Here is a 17,797-nt window from a genome sequence, read left to right as displayed (position 1 = left end):
TTTTATCGATAGATTTTTAAAAAAGACAACAATATGTTATATAAATGTTGAATATATAATTTGAAATCATGGTAAACATAATCAGGTTTATATTGCCTATGAACATGTGAATCAATCATTAGATTCCTTTGCTTTGCATCTTACTCTTGATATGCTTTTTGGAATTTTGCTCTGGCTTGAAAATTATAATATAGCATTTTGGTACAAATATGCATATTAACAAGCCAAACGTGGAAGCCAGAATTGCAAATATCTCCACAGCTACAGTAAACTTCCCAGGAGAACTGACATAAGCAGGGATAAAGGCGATCCAAACTGCACAGAATATCACCATGCTGAAGGTGATAAACTTTGCCTCATTGAAACTATCTGGCAGCTTTCTGGCCAGAAAAGCCAGTATGAAACATAACATAGCTAGGACTCCGATGTACCCCAGCACAGCCCAAAACCCTATAGCGGATCCTAAGGCACATTCTAGAATGATCTTATTCATATAGGTTTCCATATTCTTAACCGGATAGGGAGGGTTGATTGTTAACCAAAGTATACAAATCACAACCTGTATGAGAGTGAAAGCCAATACACTGAGTCTCTGCTGAGTTGGACCAAACCATTTCATAGCCTTGCTGCTTGGTAGTGTAGCCCTGAAGGCCATCAACACCACTATCGTTTTCCCCAGAACACAAGAGATACAGAGGACAAAGGTGATCCCAAACGCTGTGTGGCGAAGCATACAGGACCAGTCTGAGGGACGGCCGATGAAGGTCAGAGAACACAGGAAACACAGTTTTAAAGAGAGAAGCAGCAGGAAACTCAGCTCTGAGTTGTTGGCCCTGACAATGGGTGTTTCTTTATGAACTAAGAAAATTATGAAAATTAAAATGGACAAAAATACACCAAAGCAACAAAACACAGTTAATACAGTCCCCATGATTTCTGTGAAGGACAGGAATTCAGTTGGTTTTGGAATGCACTTGTCCTTTTTTTCATTTGGCCAATATTCAATAGTGCACACAAAGCATTCTGTTGAATCTGAAAGAGAGTAAATACCCAAACCAATATGTTTAGAAAATCAATTAATGGTAATCAGCACTCATTCCAGTAGCAAATAGGCATATTATGCAAGTGAGCTTTAGAAATACGTATCCTGCAAGATTTCATATCTACATGGTCCTTAGTACTGAATTATATAGAGACTATAAAATTACAAACCACAATTGCATAATGGATAACCCACAGACTATGGAAGCATAGGGATTGTTATTATTATTATTATTATTATTTTTTTGTCTTTCTTTTCTGTCCTGTCCTGTGGACACATTTAGTTGTATTGTCCCTGCTGTTTCGTGTGATTTTGTGTGGCTATGTTTAGGAGTATGTGTCTGATATGTGCTAATTTGTGAAAACAAAACAAAAACAATCCTACTTATTATGCAATTGAGCTTTAGAAATACGTATCCTACCTGTTTCATTACTTATGCCTCCCTCTGGGCATTCAAAGCAATCAAAGCAGCACAAGGGCGCTTGTTTATTAACAGCCTTGCGACTTCCAACAGGACAGGCATCGCGGCAAACAGATTTTGGAGGCTAACAGAGACATGAGTTCTAAAAATATGAGTATGTTGCACAATCAAATGATAGCAGTAGTAGACATTCTGAGGAATGAAGTCACTGAAAGAATTTTTTTACTTTTAGTTTTAAGATATATTTTACCTCAAGGCTCTGAAGGGCCCATACAATTGTTGTGTTTTGTGTAAACCTGAATCTCTGTCCTTCAGGCAAAGAGCTATCATAGTGGCCAATTGTAATGACATTCACAGAGTCATCATCTTTGTACTGCCAATTTAACAAGTCATACTGTGCCACACTTTCTCAGTTTTCATCAAAAGATACCTTGTAACCATTCAGTACGGTAAAATCCACCAGCTTCAGTTGTTCCAGAACCTGCACAGAGAATATTCAATGTTATTATGTTATTGGAGAACTCTCTAATTGTAAACATATACAAAATGTGTGTAAATATAATTACACATCAAAAATAGCAGGACAATAAGACCATACTTAGTTATTTATCGGAGCATACTATACCTGTTTGGGCTGGACATCAGTCTTGCTTACACAGTGTTTTCCTGTGGTGGGATTTAATCCATTTTCACATTGCAATATCGCATTAATAGCATGTGCAATCGAGTACACAGCTGTGTACACATTTCTCACCGATCTTAATTCTGTGTTTGTGTAGGCACTAGTGATTGTTCTCAGATCCTCATCCCCAGTACAGAGGTTTGTGGTATTTGATGGAGTGAAGCTGCAGTCAAAGAAACCTTCCCAAAAAGCTTTGATCATAACACTCTCTGGTTCATCACTCAGTTTCAGGCTCAGTATAAACTCAAGAAGACCTGGAATAATAGACTGAGGCAGGGCAAACCCCATTGCCCCATGTAAGATGTTCTTACTTCCAAGGGAAGCCAAATCTACCTGTGAGATCCAAGCTTCACTACCTATCCATTGTTTACGAGGTAACTTATTCCCGTCTACTTTTTTAAATAACTCTCTCGTGTAAGATAAGGACATGAATAGCAGGACTACGCTTGATGTAGAGGCTTTCAGTTGCTCTATTACTTTATGTTCTATCTTAGTATTAGACCTTCCGTAGAAAATCACATATTCCACACAGATACCCTCATTTTTTCCTTGCTTAATGAACTCAGCTACACCATCAGATGCATATACCTCAGCACTTTTAATTATTCCTACCCACTGCCAGCCAAAATGTTTCATGAGCTGTACCAAAGCAGTAATTTGAAACTGATCACTGGGAACAGTCCTAAAAAATGTTGGATATATACGTTTATCACTTAAACAGGCACAAGTAGAAAGGTGGCTGATCTGTAAATAAAACAGACAGTGTACTTATAATTATGTTTAATAAAATTGTATTGACTATATTAATTATAAAAAAATGATTTACTATTTATGAATTACTATATTTATATTGAAATTAAATAATTGTGAAACATACAACTGAAGACATTTTTAACATAGAAAGCACAAATAAAAATTACTTTGCAATTTGGCAACTTCAAGGAAACTCACTTGAGGAATGTCCAGCTCTCCCACTATAAGGTTTATAGCTTTGCTAATACCAGAAGATGAGTGACCAATCAATGCCTGGACTCTTTTTCGGCAGCTTTCCCCTTCTGTAACAGCTTCAAGGGCTGCTCTTACTAGGCTCTGACTCCCACAGCCGTTATAGAGCCTGTAGCCTAGCGTCACTCCATTGAGCAGGGTTGGGTTTTTGTTGATCTCCTCCACAGTGAAGATGACGGCACGGGCAAACAGCAACTCTCTGGGATTCAGCCTTGACACAATGCAAAAAATATTTAATGTAAACGATTTTGGATGCATTCACAAATTAACACACACAGCATAAAGAATCATGCAGTCTTAGACCGAAAAATTAAGCATAAATCTCTTACCTTGTGCAAAATGAAGTGGGGTATGCATGGTAGCCATTATTCTCTGTTACTCGAGATGCATTTAGGGAGAATATTCCTCCTATAATAATATCACCATCTTTGGAAAACTCCAAATAGCCTGTTTGCCCTATCAGTCTGCATGCCTGTTCCTCTGACTTGCTCTTTATCAGCAGTGTAAAGAGGATAATGCTGATCAAGCCCATCACAGCAACCATCTCCTAGCCTGTAGCCATTCTTACCTTTGCTAACTTATATAGTATCTTTGTTGTTGTTGGGAAGAATCATCATCCAATAGAGATATTTGTATGCTTGACTGCTCTTTAGACCAGGCAAAATTATATATTTTTTATGGGCGTTACAGTGAGTATTGGCCGCCAATATTTTAATGTGTTTTACACATTTAAATTTGATATTTATCAAAAAGAAATAAAAACAAATTGATTTAAAAACGATGGGAGGGCCAGTAAAAATAATTATTTGTTTATTATTTATTATATTATTATTACCATACAATCAAAGTATTTGTAGATGTTATTTAACAGATTCAGAGCAATGTTTAAATTCAAACCTTCAATCTGAATTTTTTGAAAATGTTGATTTTGGATTGCATATTACACATTTTTAGAAGGCGTTTTGTTAATTGTAAAATGATATACGCAACAAGTGTGGACTACAATACAGTGTACAGAATTATTTCTGTTAAAATATGTTAATCGGATTTAAAAGTAACAACGTTTCAGACGTGACTCAAGTATTTTATTGTAAAAGGACATGGAAGACTTCTAGACAGGGGCGGTTCTAGAGCAATTTTCATGGGGGGGTCAGACCGGGCCAGACCAGACCAATTGTTTTGTTGGAGGGGCACATTGAACCCGGGACGCCAAATATTTAGTTTAGTACTAAGTAACGGCATTCAAAATCACAATATACAATAATTTGCCTTAACCCGTTGAACCATTTAGTTCAGCAGTATAGTATTAAGTGTTTCCTTCAGTTACAGCAATTGTCAAATGTATACATTTGAAATGTTTCATTGGTTAAAGCAATCGTCAATATTACAAAATGTTGGGTTTCCATCACTGACATCAAACCACTCAGTATCATACATCACCAACAGCAATAAAGTCAGTATGATATATTATATATCTCAAGTTCCACCTTGTGCGTCAGTGCCACGGCATCGCAAGAAATCGACCCCCCCTGTCCGGACAGACTGGGGGGTGCAAGCTCAGTTTTACGGGAGCACTGGCCCCTGCTGCCCCCCCCCCCCCCCCCCCCCCCCCCACCCCCTAGAACCGCCCCTGCTTCTAGACATCTACTAACAGCTGACATCGTTGATGTCAACTGTTCCTTTAATCTATAGATTTTAAAAAGACAACAATATTTGCCGTATATATCTTTAATATATAATTTGAAATCCTTCGATACATAATCAGGTTTATATATACACATCAATCATTAGATTTCTTTGCTTTGCATTTTACTCTTGATATGCTTTTTAGAATTTTGCTCTGGCTTGAAAATTATAACGTAGCATTTTGGTACAAAAATGCATGTTAACAAGCCAAACGTGGAAGCCAGAATTGCAAATATCTCCACAGCTACAGTAAACTTCCCAGGAGAACTGACGTAAGCAGGGATAAAGGCGATCCAAACAGCACAGAATATCACCATGCTGAAGGTGATGAACTTCGCCTCATTGAAACTATCTGGAAGCTTTCTGGCCAGAAAAGCCAGTATAAAACATAACAACGCTAGGAGCCCTATATACCCCAACACAGCCCAGAACCCTATAGAGGATCCTAAGGCACATTCTAGAACTACTTTATCTTTAAAGGACTGAACATTTCTGTTTGGAAATGGAGGATTAATTGTTAACCAAAGAATACAAATTACAACCTGTATGAGAGTGAAAGCCAATACACTGAGTCTCTGCTGAGTTGGACCAAACCATTTCATAACATTACTACCGGGTAATGTAGCCCTGAAGGCCATTAGCACCACTATAGTTTTCCCCAGAACACAAGAGATACAGAGGACAAAGGTGATCCCAAAAGTTGTGTGGCGAAGCATACAGGACCAGTCTGAGGGACGGCCGATGAAGGTCAGAGAACACAGGAAACACAGTTTTAAAGAGAGAAGCAGCAGGAAACTCAGCTCAGAGTTGTTGGCCCTGACAATAGGTGTTTCTTTATGAACTAAGAAGATTATGAATATCAAAATCGACAAAAATACACCAAAGCAACAAAACGCAGTTAATACAGTCCCCATGATTTCTGTGAAGGAAAGGAATTCAGTCGGTTTTGGAATGCACTTGTCCTTTTTCTCATTAGGCCAAAATTCAGCAGTGCACAAAAAGCATTCTGTTGAATCTGAAAGAGAGTAAATACCCAACCCAATAAGTATAGAAAATCAATTAGTGATGAACAGCACTCATTTCATTAGCATTTAGGCTCATCATCCTAGTGAGCTTTAGAGTCACGCATCCTACCTGTTTCATTACTTATGCCTCCCTCTGGGCATTTAAAGCAATCAAAGCAGCACACGGGCGCTTGTTTATTAACGGCCTTGCGACTTCCGGCAGGGCATGCATCCCGGCAAACAGACTTTGGAGGCTAAAAGAGGCAATAGTTATGCAACTATGAGTATGTTTTACATATCAAATCATTCCCCTAGTAGACATTCTGAGGAACAAGTCACTGCAACGTTTTTTAAGTTTAGTTATATTTTACCTCAGTGCTGTTAAGGGCCCATACGATTGTTATGTTAGGTGTAAACCTGAATCTCTGTCCTTCAGGTAAAGAGCTATCATAGTGCCCAATGTTAATCACATTCACAGATTCTTGCTCCTTGTACTGCCAATTTAACAGGTCATACTGTGCCGCATTGTCTCCGTTTTCATCAAAAGATACCTTGTGACCATTCAGTACGGTGAAATCGACCAGCTTCAGGTGTTCCAGTACCTGTGCAGAGAATATTCAATGTTAATATGTTATTGGAAAAAAACGGAAGTATATATACATATATATATATATAAATTCACGCAAATTGAAATTGCATTTACAATACGACCATACTTTTCACACCATACTTTCAGACCATACTTAGTTATTTATCCGAACATTCTGTACCTGTTTGGGCTGGACATCAGTCTTGTTTACACAGTGTTTTCCTGTGGTGGGATTAAATCCATTTTCACATTGCAATAACGCATTAAGAGCATGTGCAATCGAGTACACAGCTGTGTACACATTTCTCACAGATCTTAATTCTGTGTTTGTGTAGGCACTGGAGATTGTTCTGAGATCCTCATCCCCACTACAGAGCTTTGTGGTATTTGATGAAGAGAAGCTGCAGTCAAAGAAACTTTCCCAAAAAGCTTTGATCATAACACTCTCTGGTTCATCACTCAGTTTCAGGCTCAGAAGAAACTCTGAAAGACCTGGAATAATAGACTGAGGCAGAGCAAACCCCATTGCCCCATGCAATACGTTCTTACTTCCAAGGGAAGCCAAATCTCTCTGTGAGATCCAAGCTTCACTTCCTATCCATTGTTTACGAGGTAACTTATTCCCGTCTACGTTTTTAAATAACTCTCTTGTGTAGGTTAATGACATGTATAGCAGGACTACGCTTGATGTGGAGGCTTTCAGTTGCTCTGTTACTTTATGTTCTATCTTGGTATCTGTTCTCTTGTAATAAATCACATATTCCACACAGATACCCTCAGCTTTTCCTTGCTTAATGAACTCAGCTACACCATCAGATGCATATACCTCAGCACTGTGAATTATTCCTACCCACTGCCAGCCAAAATGTTTCATGAGCTGTACCAAAGCCGAAATTTGAAACTGATCACTGGGAACAGTCCTAAAAAATGTTGGATAAATACGTTTATCACTTAAACAGGCACACGTTGAAAGATGGCTGATCTGTAAATAAAACAAAAAGTATACTAATAATTACGTTTAATAAAAAGTAATAATTAATAATTACCTATATATTAATCACTTCATTTATATTTAAATAAAATAATTGTGAATCATACACCTAAAGACAATATTAACATAGAAAACCCAAAATGTATCCAAGTGGGAATGCAGAGTCCACTTGGTCATTCTCCTTGCTAAAAAACATAACATGACTGAACATACGGTGCACTGTTTCTTAAGATTAGATTTAAATTGAAATATAAATATAACTCACATGAGGAATATCCAGCTCTCCCACTATAAGGTTTATAGCTTTGCTAACACCAGAAGATGAATGGCCAATCAATGCCTGCACTCGTTTTCTGCAGCTTTCGCCTTCCGTAACAGCTTCAAGGGCTGCTCTTACTAGGCTCTCAGTCCCACAGCCGTTATAGAGCCTGTAGCCCAAGGTCACTCCATCGAGAAGAGCTGAATTTGTGTTAATCTCCTCCACAGTGAAGATGACGGCACGGGCAAACAGCAACTCTCTGGGATTCAGCCTTGAAACAATACCAAAAAATATTCAATACAAACAATTTGAATACCAATACAAATGGATACACACAGCATAAAGAATAATTCAGCCTTTGACTGCCTGTTGAAAAAGTAGCATGACATTTAATTGCTTTTCAGAATAAAAATCTTTTACCTTCTGCAAAAAAGAGCGGGATATGCATGGTATCCATAATTATCTATTGCTCGAGATGAATTTAAAGAGAATATTCCTCCTATAATAAGATCCCCATCTTTGGAAAACTCCAAATAGCCTGTTTGCCCTATCAGTTTGCATGCCTGTTCCTCTGACTGCCCCTTTACCAGTAGTGTAATTAGGATAACGCTGATCAAGCCCATCACAGCAACCATCTCCTAGCCTGTAGCCATTCTTACCTGCACTAACATTTATAGTATTGTTGTTGTGAAGAATCATCAACCAATAGACATATTTGTATGCCTGACTGCTCTTTAGACCAGGCACAATTCCAAATTAATTTCAAGTTCTATTGTCTGAGCTAATGTACAATTGTGAGCGTAACAGTGAGTATTGGCCATTTTCTGTCAAATGCAAAACAGGCAGTAATTGCTTGTAAGCATTAACAACCATTAGGAACTGAATATTGTTACATCTCAAAGGCTTACTATATGTTCTACGTTAGTTTTATGACCTTTAGCATTAGTAAATGGCAATTTATTTATATTTGACATCCAACACTTTTTATGATTTTCTCTGTAAATTTGCAAGGGCGCTTCCAACCTTTTTTCATGCTATGACAAAGTATTATTTTGACATTGTTATGTGTAAAGTGTCATCCTATAGGCATTTGACATCAATAGACATTTAGTGGTATGTTTTAATGAAGACATTGTTTACATAATGCATGTTCAACAATTATTATCAAATTGTAATATATGTATATTGTTTCATTATTTTTCTCTATGAAATACAATAAACAAATAATGTATGCTATGGCACGTTGATTTTAATAACAAATATATACACTTATATTGTTATATTCTTTTCATCATCTGAAACTCATCTTTAAATGTTCTTGAATGAAGTGAGTCTCTGCTTTGAAAAAAACATATTACATAGGGTACATCACATTCTGAGACTGTAAGTAACAAAACTTTTGCCCATTACAAAAATGTACATTAGACTTTATATTAAACTTATTTGCATATGGCTTTGTTGTTTTCTGTAGTATACACTGCCACACAGCACAAAAATACAAAAATCGTAATGGGCCTTATAAAGTAACATCTTGATGTTGACAGGATAGAGTGACAGGGCAAGGCTGAACTGAAGGGTGGAAATGGGTCAAATCTGATCGTATTAGCCTGACATATTGTCAGTTTTCACTCAAGACTTCTAGATCTCTAAAAAAAAAACACACCAACTAACTAATTCTTCAAGGTAACATCTAGAAATCTTCCTGTTTCTCTAATCAATATTTTTTAAGAAGACAAAAATATGTATCATGTCAATGTTTGGATGTTTTTTGGTTAACTGTAGAGCTATTTGAAATGATACACATTATACGTTTTTTTGATCCGGGCACTTGAATCATTGCTTTGGATTTTACAATATATGTGCTCTTTAGACTTAGGCTCTGGCTTGAAAATATTTATTGATTAATTGAGTGCTATTGTTCTTAAGGGTTACCATGCTCGCTCAATACTGGCCCAATCTCTAACTATTGGAAAATAGGGTCCACGTTGAAAAATAACAAAGTTATCAACTGAGCCTTAACTTAAACCCCGGTTCCATCTGTCGTAATAATCTAAAATATGAATTAAGAATTGTATCCATCTATTAAGCATTAGCCTAGCACATTTTAAGAAACGATTAGTGTTGTCTCCCTACAACTCTTTTTTCATTTTAATATATTTAATGTAATGTTTCAGGATCTTTATCATCGTAGCATCATAATACCATATACAAATAAGGTTCACAGGGGCATGTTGAGTTTTATAACAATGATATACTTTGTTATTACCCTGGCATATTGTAGACAGGCTAGCAAACGCATGTGCATAGGAGCGCTAAATACATTCAATTTAGCCTGTATTGATCGCAGTAAAAGGGTAAATGAAAAACATAAAAAATACGATGTGGCCCAGTAAATGACATGAGCAAACTGGACATCCCTTTCACGTATTATGTTTTCACAACACAACTGCCTTCCATTCCTGTTTGGTGACATTTGGGTGACAAAGAACCACACAACACAAACCATCAACTGTGCAGCAGATAGTGGCAAAATACATGCTTGCTGCTGATGTGAGTGACACAACCATTGGAAAACCGTCCAAGTGGCCCTGAAGGCAATCAAAACATGGATTGGTTTCCCCAGGCCACAGGTGATATAGAGGACAAAGGTGATCCCGAACGCTGTGTGACGCAGCACAAAGGACCATCCCGGGGGTCGGAGGGCTGGTGGAGGTAAACAGTGTAACGTGAGAGTCAAAAGCCCCACAACAAAAGAGTTGTTGCTGTATCGGAAATCTGAGACGATTAATATTAATCGAATTACAATGATTGCAAGCAACAGCAGAAAAGATGATATAAGTACTTTCCCAAGCCTATAGATGATCCCATTGGGGTGTCTGTTCACTGCGCTTGACTCCATAGCAAATAAAACAACAGTGATTGCACCTGTGAAGAATGTGAGATTTAATGAAAACAATAATATAATAAACTGATACATGTATATCGTTTTGTTTGTTCTAGAGCAAGTGGCTCAATTGTTAGTTGACGTGTTTGATTAACATTTGTTTAGTTGTACAACTTACTTGGTCCTTTTGGTGTTGTTTTTCTTGACCGATTGGATGGACAAATTATTGCTGACAAGTGGTGCTGTAAAAACATACAAACACATACACACAGATTCACAAAAAGAGAAAAAACAGAGATAGTATCACCGTAAATACTGAATAATGACCTGATATGTCTTCAAATAATCCATGTTTCATGTACATCTACATATCTGTTGTATTGGGCTTGATTATTGAACACATTACTTATCGTTGTCAAAATAAGTATTCCGCCCACAGTCTCCTTATGGAGTGGTCATTTATTTTGTTAGATAGTATCTGGCCTAGTTGAGCTTGGCCTTTTTGAAGTGTAAATTTGCTGTTCTATAAAACTGCTGTGAGTCTTCTTTCATGTGCACATTCTGAGGCTTGACCATAAACTGACCATACAATATCGAATAATAATACAATTATAGGTGGAAGGAATTATCCGAGCATTTTCTCCATTCAATACATTAGGACATTGGGCTTTCCACATTTTTTATTAATCTATGGTCTCATGCCCCTTACCTGTTGATGTTCAGGCCCGATCCAGGCCTCAGGTGAGGGGTTCTCCAGCAACGTGAAGCATCTCAAAGTTACGCAGGACAGGAATGCAGAGTCCACCTGGACATTCTCCTTGCTAAAAAATATAACATGATTGAATATACGGTGCACTGTTTCTTGAGATTAGATTTAAATGTAATTATGAATAAATAATAGTTAGCGTCTTAAAGATTCAGAATTTGTAAAAAAAAAAAGTTAACATGTCCTGTATTAAATCCTGTGATATAAAATGTTTAAAATCCTATTACATTGCATGAAATTTCATTTCAAAGGTTTGATAATTACACTATCTTATGAATTTAACAAGTCTAGAGATTGTGTGATTGCTTTCCCAATTTGCTGTTTAAACAAATAATTTAAATGGTTACCTGCTGAGGAAATAAAACAATTAAAACCTAAGCACTGATGAATTCAATCAAATCTTCTTTGGGAAATGCAACCCCTTCAAGAGAGCAAGTGTTCCTACACTTGTAATTTGCAATCGATGAACTCACCTTTGAAAGGTGAACGCCAGCTTCTTCGTCCCCTCAATGGTCACTTTATTATACAAGCTATTTGAGAGTGCGTGCCACATCTCTGTTTCATGCTCATGCTGACTTAATGCCAGGCTGAGCCGGGAGCCAGGTGACACTATCCAAGTGTACAGTGTTAAGCAGATGAGTGTCAGAGGTGTCATCTCACAGCCTAACCCTTGGCATAGCCAGGACACTAGGATATGATGTGTGTTTTATAGCCTCGTCCTTGCTACCCAGGTGTGCACAACGGATCAATAAGTCATCGTCAGAGGTGTGCGTAAACATGGTGTTGCGTAAGGCCTCTAGAACTTAATTGCCATTTAGGTCAATATTGATCAGGACAAGCTTGTTGACCTTTTGATAGAAAAATTACAAAACTTTGCGCTTTGCAGATTGGCATTAATTACCTTGTCAATATTTTTTAAATAATAATAGAAGCGTAAAAATACTAATATAGTATATTGTTCATTTTGGCTATGACACATTTGTTGGTAGAAAACCGCAAGGTAGAGTAGATCTAGATTACAAATTAAAAAAGTACATACAAAGTTAGCTGTCATACAACTGACATTCAAAGTAGAGGGTGGTGAAGAATTGTTTATGATATTCTTTTAACATTGTTCTAGAAGGAAATCAGAAGAGGGAGTCATGTACAATACAAAACTATTTACAGTAGGAGTTTTGATGTTCGAGTCAAGAAAAAAAAAAAAAAAAAAGACTTTTTGTATTTTCTGTATTTCATGAAGAATTTCAAGTAGTGTAGAAACAGTCAAGCAATTTGGAAAGAAAGTGATAATTACATTAAGTTAGAGCAAATAATCAGTACTTTACTTCAGTTGACTTACCCATCATATGTTTTTTTGTATTTTGCTCTGGCCGTAGTAAGATTAAAACACATTTAGGAATAAAAATGCATACAAGTAACCCATAACTTGAAGCTAAAATGGCGAAAATTTCCACAGCTACAGTGAACTTCCCAGGGGAACTGACATAAGCAGGGATGAAGGTGATCCAGACTGCACAGAATATCAACATGCTGAAGTTGATGAATTTGGCCTCGTTGAAATTATCTGGTAGATTTCTGGCCAGAAAAGCCATTATGAAACATAACATAGCTAGGAGCCCTACGTACCCTAACACAGCCCAGAACCCTATAGAGGATCCTAAGGCACATTCTAGAATGATCTTATCCCTATAAGTCTCCATATTCTTTACGGGATAGGGAGGGTTGATTGTTAACCAAAGAATACAAATCACAACCTGTACGAGAGTGAAAGCCAATACACTGAGTCTCTGCTGAGTTGGACCAAACCATTTCATAACATTGCTGCTTGGTAGTTTAGCCCTGAAGGCCATCAACACCACTATAGTCTTCCCAAGAACACAAGAGATACAGAGGACAAAGGTGATCCCAAACGCTGTGTGGCGAAGCATACAGGACCATTCTGAGGGACGGCCGATGAAGGTCAGAGAACACAGGAAACACAGAGTCAGGGAGAAGAGCAGTAGGAAACTCAGCTCAGAGTTGTTGGCTCTTACTATTGGAGTTTCTCGGAATTGGAAAAATATCCACGCTATAATTGCTGTTACAATCACTCCTGACAGGCAAAACAATGTTAAAATGAATCCCATGATCTCCGAGAAGGAAAGGTATTCAATCTCTTTGATGATGCATGTATCTCTTCTGCCATTGGGCCAAAATTCTTTATGACACTTCAGGCATTCCGCTGAATCTGTTTTTAACCAGAGACATCAATAACACTATTATTGATATTGTGCTGAAGAAAATGGAGGCTTGAGTTTGCAGTACAAAATCATGTATGTATGGTCATTTCTGATGCATTTCTATGAAAATGTTTAATTGAATAAGCAATTTCATACATATACCGTTATCAATAGCTATTCACGTAATCTATTTAACTATTTCCAAGTTCATAAATGGTTATAATGAACTGTAATTTAAACCAAAAATGTGTCGCTTTAAAAGTGATACCTGTAACATTGCTGATTTCTCCATCTGCACACGGTATACAGTCATAGCAGCAGACGGGCTGTCCTTTCTGGAGGACCTTGCGAGTTCCTGGGACACAACTCTCACTGCACACCGAGGCAGGCACCTGACGTATAATATATCAATTTAGCACCACAAGCAAATAATTTCATAGTGCCTCAACAATGTATTTGTGTATAATCAAGCTTCAGTGGATGCATGCATACATGTCACATGGCCTATAATTTAAGATATGAAATGGTTTGATGAACAAATGAATTAATTGATGATGATGATGACAGTAGAATAGCCTATCCCTTCAACCTTACTAAATATTGTGTAGCAAGGCATTTTGCCCCACTAGCCAGAAATGCGAGAAGAAAGCTGCATGTACCCTATAGATTCCGCCTCCCCAAACAATGGGGATGCCATTCATAGTAAACTGGTTATCGCTGGGCAAAGCTGAGTTGTAGACACCAATTTGGGCTATCTGCATCGCTCCAGAGGTGACATTTTTCAAATTGATGAGTTCATAGACGGCAGGAGAATCACCATTCTCATCAAAAAATACTTGTTCACCTTGTTTCGTTGTGAAATTGACGTTCTGTAAATAATGTAAGACCTGTAGAGGGGATACAAAATAAATGTTATCCTTCTGTATTAGCAATGTATGCATTTGTATCGTATGATGGTTAAAAAATAACTAGAATTTGAGAAAATGAAAAGCTATTGAAACTCCTTGTCGCCTTATAAATATAGAATAATAACTACCCTTGTAGACTTACTGACCTGCCAAGGCTCAATGTGGTCGATGTTTGCACAATCCCCATTGGAGAATGGGCCCATTCCGTCCTTGCATTCAAACAGGTTGTTTAGAGCATGGGCCACAGCATAAACTGACTTGTAGACATTGTTAGTGAACCTCAGTTCAGACACATCGGTGAAGAATGATTCAATATTGTGTAAGCTCTCTGATCCATTACAGGGCATTCGTTGCATATTAGCGGTACCGTTCAGAGAACAGTCAAACATATATTCCCAGAAATCTTTGACAAACTGGCTGTCAGGGAACTGTGAGGGTTGAACATCCCTAAGGTGCTTCCCCAACCCCGGGATCTGAGCTCTGCTGACGATGAAGCCGATGGAGCCAACCAGGATGCTGTGGCCCTCAATGTCAGTGAGAGAGTGGTCTGTGAGCCAGGCATCACTGCCAACAAGCTGAAGTCCTGTAATATTGTGTTTGTACAACTCTGCTGCCAGCACCTTTATCTCTCGATGTGTCATAAATGCCATGATCACTTTGGAAGTTGAGCGCTTGACAACTTCAACAATTTTTGCTAATTCGTGAATTGGCCCTGTTTGCTGGAATGCTTCATAATACTCGATGCATACTCCCTCCTCTTGTGCAGCCTCTATAAATGTAGTCATCCCATTAATACCATAGTCATTACTGCTACTTATGGCCCCAACCCAGGTCCAGCCAAAGTGTTTCATAAGTTTTGCCAAGGCTCTACTTTGGTGGTAATCACTGGTAATGGTTCTGAAAAAGGATGGATACTCCTGTCTGTTGCTCAGACAGGCACACGTTGCAAAATGGCTGATCTGTGTCAAAGAATCAAAGTCATAACATTTGTAGTACACATTATATCAACATTATAAGTTTGGAACAATGAGGATTCATGAAATACGATACATCGTAGATACTTTCAATAGTTATATAAGACAACACATTGTTGATCACCACAGGGATCAGAAATATCTTAACCAAAGACCATGTGTGTTCATATAGAATTGCAATGCAAAACATTTACCACAGGAATCTGGAACCTTCCTATAATCCGTGCAAATCCCATAGTTGGAGTAGAGGCGGAGTGGCCTAGCACAGCCTGCGTTGTCTCAGACTTTGTACAGTTTCCCTCATATATTTTAGTTCTTTGGCCATTTGCTAAATCTATTGCTGACTTCATGATGTTGGACATTCCACAGGCATTAAAGATCTTGTAGCCCAGAGTGCGATTAGGAAGGAGGTCAGGGCTTTGGTTAAGTTCACCAATGGCAAAGATCATGGTTTGGGCAAATTTAAATTCTCTTAGATTAATACTGGAGAAAGAGAAAGACAGAGTTGCTAGGATGAATACGATTAAAAAAAAAAAAGGGTGAAACAAGTTCAAGTTCAACGAAGGAAAATCATTGCTTCAAACGACAAAAAGGAATACTCACTTCATGCATGTCGGTGACATTGGTATGCTCTGAAAGGTTGGTATGCTACCTCTAAACCCGGTACGAAAGGTGAAAATGCCTCCTAGCATGAGATCTCCAGCCTTGAAGAGCTCAGGTGGGTGTGCCCGCCCCTGCAACACACACACCGCCTTCCCTATCCGGGTAATCATAGCCAAGAGGACTAGCTTCAGCAGCGACATACTGCCACTTTGCATGACAGGCTGTTTTAGGCTTAGGAGACCTCGCTAGATATTTATAAAGACTCAACTCCGGCAGAGGCCTCTGAAGGCTTAAAACAATGTCATAGGTCATCTTCACAATGCCCTTGAACCCATCATACCACCTGGGAGTCAGGTGTGTGAAACAACTGCTGCATGCTCCCTATGGGATGTAAAGGATGTGTGTTTGTGTAGAATTGCTGATCAATCATCAGGAATTTAATGCAAAGTTCTTACTAAGTTGTTAAGCTAGATCATAGAAAGGCTGATGGAGGTCAGGGTAATTTTTGTTTTTTCCCGAACAAGGAAACGCAAAGGATAATGAAAAGGGAATCCTATGATCACAAAATGTGACCAGATATCAAACCTTGGACACAAAGTACCACTGGTTGATATGACTGTACCAAGAAATATCTATGGAACTATACCATTCATTCAAAGCATAGGTATTTTTGATGGTTTGCATTACATGTTTCTTTTTTGATAAGATCCAACATGTGGGATATTACCACTGCCAAATGGAAGATTTCTTATATAATGATCAATTATATAATTGATGATTACCATTAATAATAATCTATGATCTTTATTTTTCAGGCATGCCCCTAATAGTGTCAGGTTAGTTTTAGTGGAGGGAAAATAAACAAGACAAATAATTACATAAAAAAAACACAAAGACATTTTCTCATATTCACTTTAAGATTATCATATAGTTTTAATTTGTATGCTCATGTAATAATGGACCCGTTGTCCAAGTCAAGCAAACACGAAACACAAACATTCCTCATTCGAACAAGCCTGCGTTCACAGAAATCCGGAAGGCCATAATCAAAAACAATATAGACAATTCAATTATTGGATAGTGTCCTGGCTTAATAACCATGTCTTACTTAATGTATTGTAATAATTAGAATCCACTCATGCTCCATCGTTATGCCTGGGCAGACTTGTCTGTCACCTGTTGTTCAGCTGGTTGAAAGCAGATGAGGCAATCTGATACAATGTCCCCCCCCCCCCCCCGCGTCGAGGTTGGGGACTCTAGTCCCATCAACCCCTAAGGACGCCCGCCACTGGGTAATGGAGGCATATTTACACCAGATGGTGACCTATTTACCATTAAGTGTTTTTCTCAGTGGTTTGTTATTGACAGCTTTTCAGCATGTTTACCTCAGTGACTATTCTCAACAGTTTTACTATTCACTACATATCACCAGATGGATAGATTTTTTTAATTAATCAGAAATGTAAAGAAATGTCAAACAATCATGAAAGTGTTCATTAATTCCCATATGGGCTAAAGTGTGACAACATAAATACTTTTTCAATTGACTACAATTGTAGTAAATTTTCATATTATAATATACATATGCTAATATGTTTGGCCTACTGATTAATACCTTATACAAACCATCCCAATTAGCTTAGGCTCCTGTTTTAATCATATATAAATCCATAGCTGTTCGATCATGTTTTTATTTACTCTGCCATATCTCAACTGATCATTCAATATGGTTGAGTTTAAACATTTTAAACAAAGAAATTAGCT

The 17,797-nt window shown here is 37.8% G+C and overlaps 4 protein-coding genes across 4 annotated transcripts; all 4 read right to left on the bottom strand.

Annotated features, from left to right (window-relative positions):
• Positions 1-118: 118 nt before the first annotated feature.
• Positions 119-1,007, bottom strand: LOC115560864 (extracellular calcium-sensing receptor-like). The gene has a single exon (XM_030380485.1). The coding sequence runs from the start codon at positions 929-931 to the stop codon at positions 119-121; it is 813 nt and encodes a 270-aa protein (XP_030236345.1). The 5' UTR covers positions 932-1,007.
• Positions 1,008-1,591: 584 nt separating this feature from the next.
• LOC115561131 (vomeronasal type-2 receptor 1-like) lies at positions 1,592-3,694 on the bottom strand. Its single transcript, XM_030380951.1, has 3 exons — positions 3,636-3,694; positions 3,229-3,361; positions 1,592-2,889 (listed from the first exon to the last, which is right to left on the bottom strand). The coding sequence occupies exons 1-3, from the start codon at positions 3,692-3,694 to the stop codon at positions 2,083-2,085; spliced, it is 999 nt and encodes a 332-aa protein (XP_030236811.1). The 3' UTR covers positions 1,592-2,082.
• A 2,875-nt stretch (positions 3,695-6,569) lies between these two features.
• LOC115561130 (vomeronasal type-2 receptor 1-like) lies at positions 6,570-8,350 on the bottom strand. Its single transcript, XM_030380950.1, has 2 exons — positions 8,339-8,350; positions 6,570-7,411 (listed from the first exon to the last, which is right to left on the bottom strand). The coding sequence occupies exons 1-2, from the start codon at positions 8,348-8,350 to the stop codon at positions 6,584-6,586; spliced, it is 840 nt and encodes a 279-aa protein (XP_030236810.1). The 3' UTR covers positions 6,570-6,583.
• A 4,292-nt stretch (positions 8,351-12,642) lies between these two features.
• Positions 12,643-15,906, bottom strand: LOC115560862 (extracellular calcium-sensing receptor-like). Its single transcript, XM_030380483.1, has 5 exons — positions 15,625-15,906; positions 14,633-15,415; positions 14,208-14,465; positions 13,817-13,940; positions 12,643-13,556 (listed from the first exon to the last, which is right to left on the bottom strand). Exons 1-5 carry the CDS (start codon positions 15,877-15,879, stop codon positions 12,643-12,645), a joined length of 2,334 nt encoding a protein of 777 aa, XP_030236343.1. The 5' UTR covers positions 15,880-15,906.
• Between the last annotated feature and the right edge of the window lie 1,891 nt (positions 15,907-17,797).

This window comes from Gadus morhua, chromosome 16, assembly GCF_902167405.1.
Source record: "Gadus morhua chromosome 16, gadMor3.0, whole genome shotgun sequence".
Taxonomy (NCBI): domain Eukaryota; kingdom Metazoa; phylum Chordata; class Actinopteri; order Gadiformes; family Gadidae; genus Gadus; species Gadus morhua.
The sequence above is the reverse complement of the archived record's forward strand: the minus strand, read 5'-3'. Positions and strand labels throughout refer to the sequence as shown.